General features: G+C 49.5%; 2 protein-coding genes across 2 annotated transcripts in view; one reads left to right on the top strand and one right to left on the bottom strand.

Annotated features, from left to right (window-relative positions):
* The window catches only part of LOC135819923 (hemicentin-1-like), a 20,001-nt gene extending 17,938 nt beyond the window's left edge, over nt 1-2,063 (bottom strand). The window contains exons 1-2 of the mRNA XM_065333223.1: nt 1,935-2,063; nt 1,149-1,225 (exon numbers count right to left, since the gene is read on the bottom strand). Of these exons, the coding sequence (XP_065189295.1) occupies nt 1,149-1,161 (13 nt within the window). The 5' untranslated portion in view covers nt 1,162-1,225; nt 1,935-2,063. The remainder of the gene's footprint in view (nt 1-1,148; nt 1,226-1,934) is intronic.
* An 11,841-nt stretch (nt 2,064-13,904) lies between these two features.
* The window catches only part of LOC135820234 (uncharacterized), a 56,124-nt gene continuing 52,528 nt past the window's right edge, over nt 13,905-17,500 (top strand). Inside the window, exons 1-4 of the mRNA XM_065333550.1 lie at nt 13,905-13,951; nt 15,264-15,309; nt 16,470-16,577; nt 16,857-17,012. Of these exons, the coding sequence (XP_065189622.1) occupies nt 15,274-15,309; nt 16,470-16,577; nt 16,857-17,012 (300 nt within the window). The 5' untranslated portion in view covers nt 13,905-13,951; nt 15,264-15,273. The remainder of the gene's footprint in view (nt 13,952-15,263; nt 15,310-16,469; nt 16,578-16,856; nt 17,013-17,500) is intronic.

Genomic DNA, 17,500 nt, shown 5'->3' with positions numbered 1-17,500 from the left:
AACGCACACGTGCGTGCATGCATACACTCTCGTTCTGCGTCGGGCAGTGTTTTCACACTCTATCTCTTTCCAAACGTTTGAGACGCCCGGAACCAACTCCACCAGCGCCGCCATAACCAAACGCCACAACCACCAAAACATCGCAAACGTCACAACGCCAATATGGTGACTACAAATACATACCGCATTTTCCGGAGTACTGTAAAAGCCATTATTCTAACGAGGCGCATATCTAACGATTTCCCGAAATTGACTGGTTTACGTGTATCAAGGGTAACGATTCTCACCCATTCTCAACGCTCAATAGGACAGTATATGTATCGATTTCTGTACAACGATTTCTATTTTAACGACAGATTTCTCCTCGTTAACTCGTTAGAGTTAGCACTTCGTTATATATATGGCTTTTACAGGTTAAGCCGCAGTGGAGTATAAGCCGCAGTGGAGTATAAGCCGCAGTGGAGTATAAGCTGCACAACTATTTGTTTTGCCAGAAAATGCGGACGTCCACCCTATTAATCACCGTTGATTTGATCATCGGAGGATAAGCCGCAACCCTCTTTTCGGGGTGAATTTTGAGCGTTCCAAGTGCGGCCTATACTCCGGAGAATACACACGCAAATTACAGAACTGGAAAGTAAAGCCATCTTCAAAATAGTCATGTACGTACTGAGAGCATATTGATAGACTTGAGAGGAGAGCCAAGGATTTGTTTATAAGAAGAAAAAAGGACTAAAGAGCTACTTCGTGAGTTGGCGATGGTGGAGGGTCGGGTTCCCCTGCCGTGATTAGTGCTGCACCGAGCTTTTTTGTGTGAAAGTAGTTATTATTATTATTCTTATATTTATACTTCAAGTATTCCAAAATAATTGAGAGGCTTTGAATCGTTTTTATCAAAATCTAAATATTTGCCGGGTTGGAAGGCGGAAACTAAAGAGCTGCAAGTTACTGGTGGTGTTAGTGGATAATTATAGTGCAACTTGTAGCTCCTTGATCCAAGAGGGTGGTGGCGTTCACGCGAACCGTGGATTTGTTAAAAATAATTTTTTAGCTCTTTGGTCCTTTTTTCTTCTTATAGAGCATATTGTGTACGTCATTGCCAGAAGGAATTCATACTGTAGAGCAGACTTGATCTTTATGTCACTTACCGGAGAAGGTCATCGGCTCTGGTTGCCCAACGCATCGTTGTCCGCTGGCACGGAAACGAGTAGGGTACTGTTGGCTACTGTGTGTGCACAACATTCGTACATATAGTGAGAGACACACACACATACATAACACACACACACATACACACACACACACACACACACACACACACACACACACACACACACACACACACACATAAACACATGCGTACACACACACACACACACAATCAATAACTAACACCACGCGGGTTTATCAGCACGCTCTGCTTCCCTACGACCGAGTCTTTCACGTGAAGAAAGAGAAAGAGAATCGCAGGCAGCCATACCGTGCAACTTGTCGTTACTGGACGCCCTAGGCGCAGCGCAAACCACCCTCATGTGACAGGACTCCTATTGACACAGGGGAGGGGGGGGGGGCAGAAGCATCGCTAGAGTGTTCTCTAAAAGAGGTTTGTATGTAAGGGGTCGTCCGTAAGGGACTACTGCATTGAAGTCAACAAATATTCGGCGCATGTTTATTTTCGGCCATTTTTTCACGCTGGTTATGTTTGACCGAAAATTTGTTATGGCCGAAATTTTGTTTTGCAAGGTTCAGTGTGACAGTGTATACAGGCGGCAGCAGAGCAGGCCACAATTTGATGCGGCCCAAAATGCGTTTTAGCCCTGGGAGGCGGATATTTGAATAGGGCGAACATTTGTAGACTTGCAGTAGTACGTGAGGGGCTCGTATGTAATGTGCGGGGTATGTTAATTACGGGCACAGTACGGAACAGTACGTACGGGCAGGTGAAGTCGCGTACGCCACAAGATCTCGTATCCGGACACCAAACACAATTTGGATCAATAGTTACGGTGAAGCCAGTCCCGCCCTCCAGAGCTATGCAAGTGCTGTGAACGCAATAACAGAAACACACACACACACACATACATACACACATACACACGCACGCACGCACACATACACACACACACACACACACACACATGCATACATGCATGCAGGTACACCCACAAAACAGACAGACAGACAGACACAGACACCCACCCACACACAAACGCGACATACACACAAATGCGACCCACGTACACATACATGCACACACGCGTCACGCGCGCACACACACGTCACGTGCGCACACACCTTTGACCTTGACCTTTTGACCTTTTGACGCCCATCGCCGGAGGCGATGATAGCAATGCTACGGCAGAAGCCATAGCAACTTGTGCTGGGATTACACCATTCAACAGCTTGCAAGGCTGAAGAATTGACCGTCACTATTCAGCCTGGTCTACACCATACAGCTATTTGGAGTGACATTTTCTGGCCAGTGAATCCCTTTTTTGGTCTTTTGTGCGCGCACACACACACACACACACACACACACACACACACACACACACACACACACACACACACATGCCCACCATTCTGTTACTATGTAACCATAGCAACATCTCAGCTTGGCAACCCTCTAAGAACAATAAACACAAGCTGCATCCACTCTTCACAGACTTCAGTCAACCTCGTTAAATTATCCTGCGGTCACTAATACTCACTATGCAACTTCACTGACGAGACCTACATTGTCGAAGCAGCTGCATGAAACTAATTGACACCTGTGTGTGTGTGTGTGTGTGTGTGTGTGTGTGTGTGTGTGTGTGTGTGTGTGTGTGTGTGTGTGTGTGTGTGTGTGTGTGTGTGTGTGTGTGTGTGTGTGTGTGTGTGTGTGTGTGTGTGTGTGTGTGTGTGTGTGTGTGTGTGTGTGTGTGTGTGTGTGTGTGTGTGTGTGTGTGTGTGTGTGTGTGTGTGTGTGTGTGTGTGTGTGTGTGTGTGTGTGTGTGTGTGTGTGTGTGTGTGTGTGTGTGTGTGTGTGTGTGTGTGTGTGTGTGTGTGTGTGTGTGTGTGTGTGTGTGTGTGTGTGTGTGTGTGTGTGTGTGTGTGTGTGTGTGTGTGTGTGTGTGTGTGTGTGTGTGTGTGTGTGTGTGTGTGTGTGTGTGTGTGTGTGTGTGTGTGTGTGTGTGTGTGTGTGTGTGTGTGTGTGTGTGTGTGTGTGTGTGTGTGTGTGTGTGTGTGTGTGTGTGTGTGTGTGTGTGTGTGTGTGTGTGTGTGTGTGTGTGTGTGTGTGTGTGTGTGTGTGTGTGTGTGTGTGTGTGTGTGTGTGTGTGTGTGTGTGTGTGTGTGTGTGTGTGTGTGTGTGTGTGTGTGTGTGTGTGTGTGTGTGTGTGTGTGTGTGTGTGTGTGTGTGTGTGTGTGTGTGTGTGTGTGTGTGTGTGTGTGTGTGTGTGTGTGTGTGTGTGTGTGTGTGTGTGTGTGTGTGTGTGTGTGTGTGTGTGTGTGTGTGTGTGTGTGTGTGTGTGTGTGTGTGTGTGTGTGTGTGTGTGTGTGTGTGTGTGTGTGTGTGTGTGTGTGTGTGTGTGTGTGTGTGTGTGTGTGTGTGTGTGTGTGTGTGTGTGTGTGTGTGTGTGTGTGTGTGTGTGTGTGTGTGTGTGTGTGTGTGTGTGTGTGTGTGTGTGTGTGTGTGTGTGTGTGTGTGTGTGTGTGTGTGTGTGTGTGTGTGTGTGTGTGTGTGTGTGTGTGTGTGTGTGTGTGTGTGTGTGTGTGTGTGTGTGTGTGTGTGTGTGTGTGTGTGTGTGTGTGTGTGTGTGTGTGTGTGTGTGTGTGTGTGTGTGTGTGTGTGTGTGTGTGTGTGTGTGTGTGTGTGTGTGTGTGTGTGTGTGTGTGTGTGTGTGTGTGTGTGTGTGTGTGTGTGTGTGTGTGTGTGTGTGTGTGTGTGTGTGTGTGTGTGTGTGTGTGTGTGTGTGTGTGTGTGTGTGTGTGTGTGTGTGTGTGTGTGTGTGTGTGTGTGTGTGTGTGTGTGTGTGTGTGTGTGTGTGTGTGTGTGTGTGTGTGTGTGTGTGTGTGTGTGTGTGTGTGTGTGTGTGTGTGTGTGTGTGTGTGTGTGTGTGTGTGTGTGTGTGTGTGTGTGTGTGTGTGTGTGTGTGTGTGTGTGTGTGTGTGTGTGTGTGTGTGTGTGTGTGTGTGTGTGTGTGTGTGTGTGTGTGTGTGTGTGTGTGTGTGTGTGTGTGTGTGTGTGTGTGTGTGTGTGTGTGTGTGTGTGTGTGTGTGTGTGTGTGTGTGTGTGTGTGTGTGTGTGTGTGTGTGTGTGTGTGTGTGTGTGTGTGTGTGTGTGTGTGTGTGTGTGTGTGTGTGTGTGTGTGTGTGTGTGTGTGTGTGTGTGTGTGTGTGTGTGTGTGTGTGTGTGTGTGTGTGTGTGTGTGTGTGTGTGTGTGTGTGTGTGTGTGTGTGTGTGTGTGTGTGTGTGTGTGTGTGTGTGTGTGTGTGTGTGTGTGTGTGTGTGTGTGTGTTGATGATGAATACAGTCTTAGTCTTACTCTTAGATCCATGCTGCTGAAGGTGACAATTACTCCTCTGGTTAGAACAATAACTTGGCGACATGTCACGTGCATACAGTGTTAGGTCTAGCCATGAATGATACCCAATAGCATAAATCGTCATTGTGTACTGTTGCCGACTGGCCCTTTGCATTTCCCGCTGTCATGCTTGCGGTCCGTTGTTTCATACATAGCTAGCTGGCTTTCCAAGCTGCGTCGCGTTATCATGGTTATGTTCTGCTGTACGTGCAGTCTGCGCTGCGTACCGTGCGGGTACGATTTAGTTCCGGTTTAGGTCAAGCAGTACTACTACTACTACGAGTAGTTCCGAGATCATGGCTTTTTTCTGAGTTCTCTTTTTTCCGGGACAAAGAGTGGTGGTCAACCATCAAGAGCGCAGCAGGCAAGGGACGTTGCTCTGACATCCCCCTGCTGACCAACCCTGCAGGACAAGAGTTCCACTCTTCTCGTGAGAAAGCCGAGTGCTTTGCAGCGCATTTTGCGAACAAGTGTAGCCTTGGCAATAACGACCTCTGTGCTGCTGACCTGCCTGACCTGCAACGACCTGCCTATGCCACGCTAAAGCACATTCACTTCCGCGCAGCAACGGTCAAACGGCATTTGGCGAACTTGGCTGTATCAAAAGCAACTGGACCGGATGGCATCTCTGCTCGTGTGCTCAAGATGTGCTCATCTGAACTTGCAGACCCACTGGCAAAGCTCTTCGCCCTCTGCTTCTTAGCCGGTGTGCAACCTGGGGCATGGAAACTTGCCCATGTAGTCCCGGTTCACAAACGGTCCTCCAGATCTTTGGCATCTAACTACCGACCAATATCACTGCTAACGATCATGTCGAAAGTCATGGAGGGCATTGTAAACACGCAACTGGTGAACTACCTAGAGAAGCATGAGGTGTTGCCAAACAGCCAGTTTGGATTCCGACGTGGTAGAGGAACCGCAGATATCTTAACGGCTCTCCAACATGAATGGGTCCACACCATAAGTACTGGCGGTTGTGTCCAGGTCCTCGCCGTGGATATTGCCGGTGCGTTTGACCGGGTATCGCACACAGGAGTGCTGTACAAAGCAAAGCAGGCCGGCGTCGACGGACGCCTGCTTGTATGGCTACAGGACTACCTCACCAACCGAAACATCCGCGTTGTGGTTGGAGGCCAGACGTCAGATGCTCACCCCATCCAGGCTGGTGTCCCCCAAGGCAGCATCCTAGGACCCAGCCTCTTCCTTCTATACACCTGTGACATTGAACAATGTTTAACTCCAGGAGCGCAGCTGAGCAGCTTTGCAGACGACACCACACTCTACAGCTTAGTACAGCCAACTGACGATCTCCAACAGTCCACTGCCTCCCTCCAAGGGTCCCTCAACAGTCTTGAGGAGTGGGGCCGCAAGTGGCGTATCTGTTTTGAGCCAGCCAAGACACAGCGCATGACTCTACATCGCAAGCACGTTCCCCCCTGCACTCCACCAGTCACCTTTGGAGGTGAAGCACTCCAGGAGACAGATACCCTGAAGCTGCTGGGAGTCATGCTCGACCCTACTCTCTCCTACAGAGCGCACACTCGCAGTGTTGCACTGCGCGCCTCCCAAAGGCTGGGTTTCCTACGAAAGGCAGCACCCATCCTGGACGACCATGGTCGAGTGACGGTCTACAAGGGATTCGTGCGACCCCTACTTGAATATGCCCCACTGGCCTGGTCGAGCGCAGCCGCAACTAACATGGCCCAGCTGGACAAGGTTCAGCAACGTGCCCTGCACTTCCTGGGACCTGGAACCATCCTCCAAAGTCTTCAGCTTCGCCGGATGGTGGCAGCCCTGTCATACTTGTTCAAGCTGCACTACATTCCAGGGCCTCCCCAGGTAAAGGCCATGCTGCCACCAACCAAGCCCCCTGCCGTAGCTAGCATGTGCACACGGCAAAAACGTCAGACGCACCATGCCTTTCAGCTGAAGTGGACACCCCCTCGCACAGCCCCTGACTACCTCCTGCGATCCTTCCCCTTCTTCGCCATCACACCCTGGAACAACCTGCCTGCGGACCTCCTGCTTCACGAGCCTCATTCAAGACGCCTCCAAACCTTCAAGGTCAACGTATGTAAGGATCTAATCCGAAAGAGATGGCTGTGGTCCACACAGTACCTGTGACGATGATATTGAGACCCATTTAGTATTTACCTCTCTACTAGTACTTGCTTGTTATGATTATTGTTCTCTTTCTTCCTTTTCCCTTCTGGTTTAGTCATTACACGTATTTATATTATTTGGTGCAATACTAGCGCCCCTTTCTCGCACTAAATTATTATTTTTGCTACCTGACCATGCACCCCCCCCCCCTTTTTTTCGATGCCAGGTTGCAACGCTAACGCCGAGACCCCTGGTCGGTCGAGTTGCTCCCTGTACATCGGCACGTCGTCCCTACATCCCCTGTGTCTTGTCTTGTGTTTGTCTCCACATGTCTCTTTGTAGGGCTGTGTTCCCAATAAAAAAATAAATAAATAAATAAATAAATAAAAAACGGATTCCACTGCCCGTCGGGCAGTAGCCACTGGACTGACTCTCTACTTCAAGGTCTTTCATTGATTACTAATAAAATAACTAAAGCAGAAGAGCGACTGTATGCAACCACAACTGTCATCATGGCGCTCCAACATTTGATCTGGAACTGGGAGAAAAGAAGCCCCTTTGTTGAACGATATTGGCGATCTGAATGAGCTCCTCCGAAAAGTTGAGGAAGAGACTGAAACTTTTATTGCGGAGTCGCTCGCGAAGGAGATCTTGGACGAGCCGGATGAGCCTCAACCAAAGCGCGCAATGCTCAGCAACCTGCAGGATCCGCGCAATTTGCCGAGGTTTCCGATCAAGACGTGGGGGAAATCCGTCGGAACAGAACAGCCAGAATGCCCGATGCCCAGTCGACAATGTCAATGGCACCGCGAGAAAAAAAAGCACTATGGTATGGACTACTACAAAAAACTGTACCAGAAAACAATCACAAAACACAATGCAGGTGTGTCTGTCATGTATCTCTTTATTTGGCTTGGGTGCACACGGGAAACACGTTCCAGTCACTCATACTCGGCCAGTACCGCTGTTCATCCAGCCCTTGCCGCTATCGCGGCGCGAGCTGGATTCCGCGGTACTGCCCTCGTACTCGTGCAGGAACCTGTACGTGTTCTGGTGTCCGCAAAAGGTGTATTCCGACCTGATAAAAGGTGCAATTTATCCGTATGTCGTACCACTATAGTTCTCTGTTTGGACTACAAGCTAGCGAGATCGCGGGATCGTACTGTGCATGCAGTGCCCGAAAAGGCTTCCACGACTTGAATAACGTACCATAAAGGGGCTTGTTTCTAGCCCTGACCCTGGAGCATGGACTATTTCACGTACTAGTAGTAGTATGCTCGTACTCGGCTCAACAATATTTCCATTTTGAAAATTTTGACTTTACCATTGAGCCTTGCAAGCTTGGCAGACGAATGAGGTATTGGGAAAGCGGCGTAGAATGTGGGTAAAATAGTCTGTACCACTAGTGATTTGTTGTAGTTAATAATTCCAGGCTAGAACAGTGTGGCTACGGCGGATGCAGCTAGTCCAACAAGTACGTAGTTAGGAGGTCAGCACAGCTTTCCTGTTCTGCTCAATCCTAGTGAGAGATACTGAGGTTCTGCCGAGCCTGGTGCTGGGCATGGAGTTGGTCCACAAGCTGGCATGTGTTCTCCTTGGCTGCTGGCTAGCTTTAGCTCAAGCACAGGAGCCTACTTGCACCCAAACACTCGGTGAGTCATCAGTCATGTGTCAATGTCTTGTACGTTCACTGTACTAGCTGTACACAAGAGGACATATTGAGTAACCCCCCCCCCCCCCCCCCCAGATCAGAGTGTGCAACTCGACTATCGTGATAGCGAACCCTTGTCGTTTGCGGTTCAGAGTTGAAACTGAAGCCAAGGCCAAGGATCCGGTTAAACCCTACATGACTCTTGTACATTATTTTTAGACCAAGAGTGTTATAGGCGATTCACACGACAGGCAAATCCACGTTTGTCAAGTGCCCGCAGGAAGTGAAACGTGAGGCCGCAGTTCACACGGCCGCGGGTGGCGGCCAGAGCTCCCGCGAGTATCCGGTGAGTATACGGCGTTACTGTGGTGATTTGGAATGAGTACCCAAAAACAAAGGCCAAACAACCAGGGTTCAAGACTACCGTACCATAGTACGACCTCACAGCCTCATAACTGTAAAAGTGCCCGCAGATGAGTGCATCCGCGGGCAAAAAGGCCATGGACACTTTTGATTCCCGCGGGCAAATTTTGGTCACCCGCAGGAATATCTCCATGGTGACTTTCCTGTAAACGTGGATTTGCCTGTCGTGTGAATCGCCTATAACCCTCTTGCCCAGTCTTGCTACTACATGTACATGTATGCACATGTACATGTGGCAGTGCTACATGATGTCATGTACACATACATCATCATGTACATGACATCATGTACATGACATCATGTACATGACATCATGTACATGACATCATGTGCATGACATCATGTACACGCGTAGTGTGGTATGCATGCACTCCAAAATGTATTTTTTAGAAACACCTTGCAGGCGAACCCACCCACCAGAAACGCCTCTTAGACGTCTCGAAGTAAATACATGTATTTACGGACGGCCACTTGGTGCTAAAATAAGAAAAGAAAATGATAACACCTGAAAGTGCTAAATACAAAATCAAGAAAAAAGAAAATTATAAACCACATAGCACTAAAAGTGCACCAAATTATAATTTAAATAATGAGAAAAGCCGAATGAAAAACCAAGAAATCGTAACAAACAAAACAAACTGAAAATACAAAAGTAAATGAAGCTCATTACCATGGGAACACCGTTACCAAAGAAACTGTACAATCATGCATAACGTACACAGTTTATGGCACCAGAGCACATTCAGCAGCCGCCAGCACAGCCGAACCAGACAGATGTCGAGGCGGGTTCTGACGGTGACCACGTAAACTGGCAACCATTGCCCGAACAAGGCAAAAGTAGATCTTCGCCCGTACGAAAGTCATCATGACCGGGAAAGGCTCACGGCGCTTTTCACACATCTTGCTGGCAATCCTGGCGAAGAGGGACGAAGCAGATTTCCCCTGCCCACCAGTTGTTGCGAAGACCACGGGAACAAACGGGGAATGCTCCACCTCCAGGACTCGCCGTTCATACTTACGCCGCTTCTCCTGCTCGTGTTTCTGTAGACAGACGGGATAGTAAGGTTTCGGTTGGAGGGGACAAACGGGTTAAAACCCCGAACATCAAACATTGTCCTCTCTAACCTCCTCCCATACACTTCACGTGCTGCCACATCCAGACGAGCATGAGCCTCCGTGTTGGCCGACCGAAGAGGAAATGTTTCACCAGAGAGGGGTTCCAATTCTGGCTCCACGCTGACGTCATGCACAACCTCACGCAATAGATTAGCGGTGAGATCTCGGAGCTCGTTGTGGCGCATCCCAGTGAATCCTCCGATGGCACATGACAGGGCATGGGTGGTGTCGAAGGGCTCTCCACAGGTGCAGTGAGACGGCAACCGGGGAGGGGTCCAGCCGTAGCGCAGACATAGGACATCCCAGAAGCCAGCCTTGTGGATGGTAAACTGGAACCGGCGAGATGGTCACCACGCCAGCAGGCAACAACTTTCACACCAAGGTTCAACTCGAGTGACAGAAACTCGCCCAAACATGCTGTAAGTTGTAGCCTGCAGGCACGGTGACCAGGTGACTGATCGCCCTCAACATATGCATGGAGGGCGACCTGAATGGTGCGGTTTGCTCGCTCCACTACTAGACCATCCGACTGCGGTCGGTATGGGGTTGTGCGGGACTTGCAAACCCCCAACAATTTTCACAGACAGGAGAGGAGACGACTGTCGAAATTAGGGCCCTGGTCCGAATGCAATTGGCTTGGGACTCCAAACTTCATAAACACCCGGTCAACCAACAGGTCCGCTACTGGACGTGGAGTGGCCTGTTAGGGTACAGTTACTCGTACGCAACGTTTGAACATCCTCCCTGAGTGCCGCCACTTCGATCCTCAGGGAACTGTCGTCAACAACAGCTTCTTTCATAGCAGCCAATTCCTTTATCAAACTAGTCATGATTCCCATCAGAGATTCGTCACCGTAACATTTTTATTTTTTACTTTTCACTAAAGACACAACCTACTGGTAAGAAGAGGAGAGACAAGTAGCAGGACAAGACAACAATGGGAAGAGTAGGGGCTCTAAGCTAACAACGTTGACACGTGGTCTCACCATGCATGGTCATGACACATGCAAAACCGCTACCTGCGCGCCGAGAACTGGATGTGGGCTACTGACTCAGTCTAATCGCACCTATCTAGTATCTACATGTAGGTATTGCTCTCTTTTTCCTTGTTTTCTCTACTCTCTCTCTCTCTCTCTCCACGCTATACTTTTCGCTATATATTTTTTCAATCTTTTTTTGTTTCTCTTCTTCTCCCGATTTTCTGATGCGTGAAGTAGGCGCGGATGCCGAGACCATTGGTCGGCAGAGCCTGCAGCACCCCATCACCACCGCTGCATTGCATTTGCAGCCCCATTCAGTCAATGTCTTGTTAGTCTGTTGTTTTGTCATTTCCTGCTTCTTTCTTCTTTTACGAATTGGGTGCGTGGTTTCAAGTAAAAAAAAAAAAAAAAAAAAAAAATAACCACTTCTGTGTAGTGATAGCGAGTTCGACGAGGCCACATCAGTGTCACACCCAGCAGAGCAGTTTTTGCCCAAATAACGTGATGTCACCGAGACCATCCGGACCATGACTCCGAGTGCCACCATGGTCATTCACAGCTATGCTATGATGATGATGATGATGACGACGACGACTCTTGTTTTATTCCGCAAATCCAAAGGGGAGTTTCTTCCGATAGCAAGGTAGCGAAGAGAGAAAGGATATAAGGGAGGGAAGAGTGTATGTAACATGTGTGTGTGTCGCAGTGTGTGTGTATGTGTGTGCGTGTGTGTGTGTGTGTGTGTGTGTGTGTGTGTGCGCGTGTGTGTGTGTGTGTGTGTGTGTGTGTGTGTATGGTGTACGTCGCACGGCAGTTGATGGAGAAGACGTTGGAGCATGATTCAGATGCATATGTCCTGTTCGTCGATCTGAGAAAGGCGTATGACAGTATCTCGCGTGCAGCGCTGTGGCAGGTTCTCCAGAAGCTTGGTGTTCCGCCGGCAATGCTCCGCATCATTCAGTCACTCCACAACGGCATGACTGCTTCTGTTCGGGTGGATGGCAAGCTGACTGGCCCGATAACTGTGCGGAATGGATTGCATCAGGGCTGCACTCTCGCACCAGTGCTCTTCAATTTGTACTTCTCCGCCGTCGATGCCAGTTGGAGGTCCAGTTGTCTGGACGCTGGCATATCCTTTCGATATAAAGTCGGGAGGAAGCTAGTTGGTGACCGAACGGCGAAGGGAAAGCTCCTGTCATCAACGGTCACAGAATCCCAGTTTGCTGACGACGCTGTGCTCTACGCAATATCTCAGCCTGCCTTCGAAGCGATGACTTCCAGCTTCATCACATGTGCAAGCAGCTGGGGCCTAACGGTCAGTGTGAGAAAAACCAAGGGTATGGCTGTGGGTGAGTCTGCTGATCGCCGTGACGTTGTTGTTGGAGCAGACACGATCGAGGTGGTGGACCAATTCACTTACTTTGGCAGTGTGCTCTCCTCAGATGGTCTTGCCTGTGCTGATGTCCGCTCTCGCCTTGCGAAAGCCTCAGCTGTGTTCGGAACCCTCAAAGCTCCTGTCTTTGATAACAAGACCCTGTCGCTTCGCAGCAAGAGGCGTGTCTATGACGCTGTCGTCCTCACGACCCTCTTGTATGGTGCGGAGACGTGGACCACCAAGGCAGGCCACCTCCAGAAGCTAAACACGTTTCACCATCAGTGTGTTCGGTCCATCGTGGGTATCGGCCGTCGTCAACAGTGGGATGATCGGATCTCAACGGCCACATTAGCGGCTACATTCGGTGTTGACCCTGACATCACCAGCATCATCCGTCGCCACCGGCTTCGTTGGCTGGGTCACGTCGGCAGGATGGACGACTCGCGCGCACCGAAGCAATTGCTGTTCGGCGAGCTGCCTGCCCACCGTCCTCGTCACGGCTCGAAGAAGAGGTGGCGAGATGTGGTGTAGACTGACCTGGCGGACCTCGGAGTGACCACCTGGCTTGAGAGTTGCCAAGATCGTCCCGGCTGGAGAAGAGTTGCGAGTAGCACTCAACTGCCACGGCCCGCTCCTGATCCTCTTCTATGTGTTTGTGGACGCCCGCTTCGTCGACCAGGAGACCTGAAGCGACATGCCAAGTTCTGCGCTCGTGTTCTCACTTGAACTTTCCGACATTCACTATCATTGCGTACGCAATGGGCAAGATCAAGGTCAAGGTCATTGTGTGTGTATGCACTGGAAAGGATAGTCAGCTGGGGATCAGTAGCACGAATCCAGTGTCAAACATGGCATTCGCTACTTGTACAGTTTTGCAGGTACATGTATTGAGCAGGGAATGCAACAGGCACAGTCACTAAAGCTATCTCCTCTGGTTTCTTTGGACCTGGTTGACATGGGCATGGCACAAACCCATGGGAAACAAGCAAACATCTGCCAAAAAGAGGAGCTAGAAAATTTGCGTCCCACTCTTTATACACGCACACACATCATACCTGTGTGTGCGGCCGCGTGTGTGTGTGGGGGGGGGGGAGAGGGTATGTGTGTGTGTGTGTGTGTGTGTGTGCGTGTGTGTGTGTGTGTGCGTGTGTGTGAGGTTGCGGGTTCGATTCCCGACGATTATGGTCACACACGTCTTTCTTCTCTTTCTCAGACTCCTCCTGACTTTGCTTTCATTCTCCTGGGTGGTTACCAACAGCCAGTGCATGCCGGAGTATGTGGTGTGATGTGTGTGCGGGAAAAAAGGAAAAAAATAAAAAAGACCAAAAAGTAGGGATTCACTGGCCAGAAAAAGTCACTTCCTAGCTGTGTGGTGTAGACGAGGCTGAATAGTGGCGGTCAATTTCAGCCTTGCAAGCTGTTGAATGGTGCAATCCCAGCACAAGCTGCTATGACTTCTGCTGTAGCATCGCTATCATCACCTCCGGCGATGGGCGTCCAATGGTCCAATGGTGTGTGTGCTTCTGTGCGTGCGTGCGTGCAGGTGTGGTAGTTGAGTTGGACTAAATTCAGAATGGTGTGTGTTTCTTGTTCTGTTCTATTCCGTTCTTTCTACTTCTTTCTCTCCACCAGACTCTGTGAGTCCGAGAATACAGCGACTGACTTGTCACGGGCCGTATTTCAATTTCTCCAAACTTCATTATGACACGGCGACGGAAACGCTATTCGCCGGCGGAACGTATGTACTCATACATGTTATAATGATTGGTTGTGGTTGTGGCTGTCAATGTAGTTGTGAGTGTGTGTCTGTGACTGTGTTATACTATGCGTAGTTATGATAATAAGGCAGGTTAACGGGTGCACAGTGCTTCGCGTTACAGCTGAGATTATGCTACGTCAATGACCTGCATTTGTTACCACACTGCATGCCCACATTTAAACTCTCATAGCATGCTCCCAGTCGCACTCTGAATACCGCTACATGCTTGCACACTCTCTCGCTGCGTGCTCGCACTCTCTCTCTGCATGCTCGCACTCTCTCGCGGCCTGCTCACACTCTCTCGCTGCATGCACGCACACTCTCTCGCGGCATGCTCGCACTCTCTCAGGACTGCCACTTGCTCCGATTTTTCGGAAATTGTCCGATTTTTGATCGCCTGCCGGACAAACTGACCAATTTTGTTCCCAAAGAGGGACAACCGATTATTTTATTTTGAGCGCTTTTTAGTTCAGTTGGCCATTCGGCGCTTCCAGGTCGTGTTTGGCCAGTCATTGTACATGTACATGTACATGTAGCTTTAAAATGCACGCGTGCTTGCGTGTGTGTGGACAGTTAAAAATGTGTTCTGGGGCCCCAACAGCAAGCCATTTTCCTAAAATATTTCAACGGTGGACACCCCGGACCCCGTCAGATTTTTCTCCCTCCAAGTGTGGCAGCCCTGCTCTCTCTTCCTTCATGCTCACACTCTCTCGCTGCATGCTCGCACTCTCTCACTGCATGCTCGCACTCTCTCTCGCTGCATGCACGCACACACTTTCACTGCATGCTCGCACTCTCTCTCGCTGCATGCTCCCACTCTCTCACTGCATGCTCGCACACTCTCACTGCATGCTCGCACTCTCTCGCTGCATACTCGCACTCTCTCGCTGCATGCTCGCACTCTCTCACTGCATACTCGCACTCTCTCGCTGCATGCTCGCACTCTCTCGCTGCATGCCTGCTCGCGAGTGACGCACGTCAGCTTGTTCACTGTGGTCACGTGTGCAGTACGTCACGGCAGCCGAAACAAGATGGTACAAACAAAGTTGCCGATTTCTTGGCCGTGCATACCAAAGCACTTCTTTTCTGTTTTGCCCCATTCTCTGTCTCATCACACTTTGTGTGCGTCAGATTTCCGTGTTTCACCCACTCACCTCCTCCCTTTCCACGTGACTCATTTACGTTTAAAAAGTAAATGCGCGCGTGTGTGTGTGCTTGCATGCATATGTGTGCGTGTGCACGCGCATGTGTGTGTGTGTGTGTGTGTGTCTGTTTGTTACTCTATTGTTAGTAATTTACTGATGTCACTGGACAAACAGGCTAACATCAATGAACAGGTACAGTCACTGTTTGTCTTCCTTTTCCTCTTTCCTTGTTCATCTTTGTCACTGCTAGCACAGCCAAACTATTCAGCGACCCAACGACAGAACACTCACGCTTAAGGCTAGACACTTCCTTTTCGTGCTTCTTGTGAATCTCCAGGCGGGTTTATTGGGGTGTGTCGCTCCCTACGTGGGAGCTCGTGCTTTTCCTGTCAATTTGAATTCTCAATTGACTGACTCGCTACTGCCATCCAGATGGCACGAGAAGTCCATCAAATCTGGCCATACCTGTATTGGAATTGACTGGAAAGTCCTTTCGCATCGAATGTTTGATACCACTGGTTTTGTGACCTTATTTTGGGGCACTCACAGGCACGCACACAGTACACATGTACACACACACACACACACACACACACACACACACACACACACACACACACTTGTTGCTCACTGCCAAAACTGGTCACGTGGGTCTCCCCGGAGGAGGGGAGAGAGACTCAAAAGGAATCTTGGAAAGATGACTCAACTGGCTATTGAACCGCCCAACGGCCGACACCCCCTGAAATCCCCAAAACTCTGGGTGGACTTGAAAATGATCCCACTTATGGGCTCACCACACCTCAGTAAGTGGGTGAGGACAAGGTGCAGAAAAAGGATTGACGGCATCAGGGTATCCGTCCAGGGATCCAACTGCAGTTACCCCTGCCCCCAGTGAAGGTAATACTTGCTACTAGTGTGGGTGGCTAAATCAGAGTGGATCTGATCTAAGCGTCACTAGCATCATTGATTACACAAGAGTTAATCTAGCCAGAAGCAGTCCATGGTTAACAGGTATGTATACTTCAAATAGAAAGTATACGAACCCTGAAACCAACAAAGGTGGCAGATACAACAATACACCTTCAAGCAGCCGAACCTGTTGGCAACAGACCCAACACAATCACACACACACACACACACACACACACACACACACACACACACACACACACACACACACACACACACACACACACACACATACACACACACACACACGCGCACACACACACACACACACACACACACACACACACACACACACACACACACACATACACACATACACACACAAACTCTCTCTGCCTCTCTCCCTCTCTGTCTCTGCTTCTCTCTCTCTCTTTCTCGCTCAGGTGTCACTGGCAGATTCCGATCGACGTGATCGCTGTTTAGCAGAATGTGATCGCTGTGTTCAGACTGCCACTCCTGGCTCTGAAACGGCATCTTTCTGCTCTGCACCTGTAAGACATGCTTTCCCTTTGACAAGTTCATCCTTGCCGTATATAGACAAGTTGGTGGTGGTTGTGCTGGTTTTGGTGCTGGTGCTGGTGCTGGTGATGGTGCTGGTGATGATGGTAGTCGGTGGTTGCCTATGTATGTCTGTATGTATGCAGATGCACTGGCTCGTGTGTGAGCACATGCATGCGGGCTTCCGGTTCCAACTCGGCAGATGTTCTTGCTTCATGTGTGCACATGCCCTGGCGTTTGTGTTTTTTGTTGTTTTTTTTTGTTGCATACAGTCGGGTGTGACGGTGTGCCTGCCATGGCTGCGGCCTGTGTGTGAGAACTGGGTGTCTTTGATTCAACCGGTTGCAGACTCCAATGGTAAAAACTATCTGGTGACCTGTGGCACAGTGTCAACATTCGCCAACGTTTCCAACTGTCAGATAAGATCGGTAAGAAGATGTCAGGCGCTTACACCCGTATGCAGGATAGCGGTGTACATCCCCTAGTTTGTTTCCTCGTTTCTTTTTGTTCTCCACCTGTTTTCACCTAAACATGACACTGTAGAATGGCCAATTTTAACGGGCGTCACTTTAGCATTTCCTAAATCAGGCCCAATTCGCGATGAAATAATAATTACTTGAAGTATATTATTTTGTTTGGGATCCGAGTTTCAGAGTTGACTGGTACTGGACTGAACATGCGAAATGTCGATTGGTGCGGCATGCCTTTAGCAAAAACTCTCTTTTCGCTAAAATTGCTTAAATATCACCCCCGCTAAAATTAGCCGTTTTGCAGTACTGGGGCTACTGCTTCGCATATCACCAACGTGTATACTCATTAGCGAGGTTAAGCGGCACGTTATTTTTGACGTCACGCGCAATTTCAAGTCGAATTGGTCATCGACTGGCGTAACACGCCGAATTTCGACGTGGGGATG

Source organism: Sycon ciliatum, chromosome 6, assembly GCF_964019385.1.
Source record: "Sycon ciliatum chromosome 6, ocSycCili1.1, whole genome shotgun sequence".
In the NCBI taxonomy this organism is placed as follows: Eukaryota; Metazoa; Porifera; class Calcarea; order Leucosolenida; family Sycettidae; genus Sycon; species Sycon ciliatum.
Note: the sequence above shows the minus strand (reverse complement) of the source record. Positions and strands in the feature narration are given on the sequence as shown.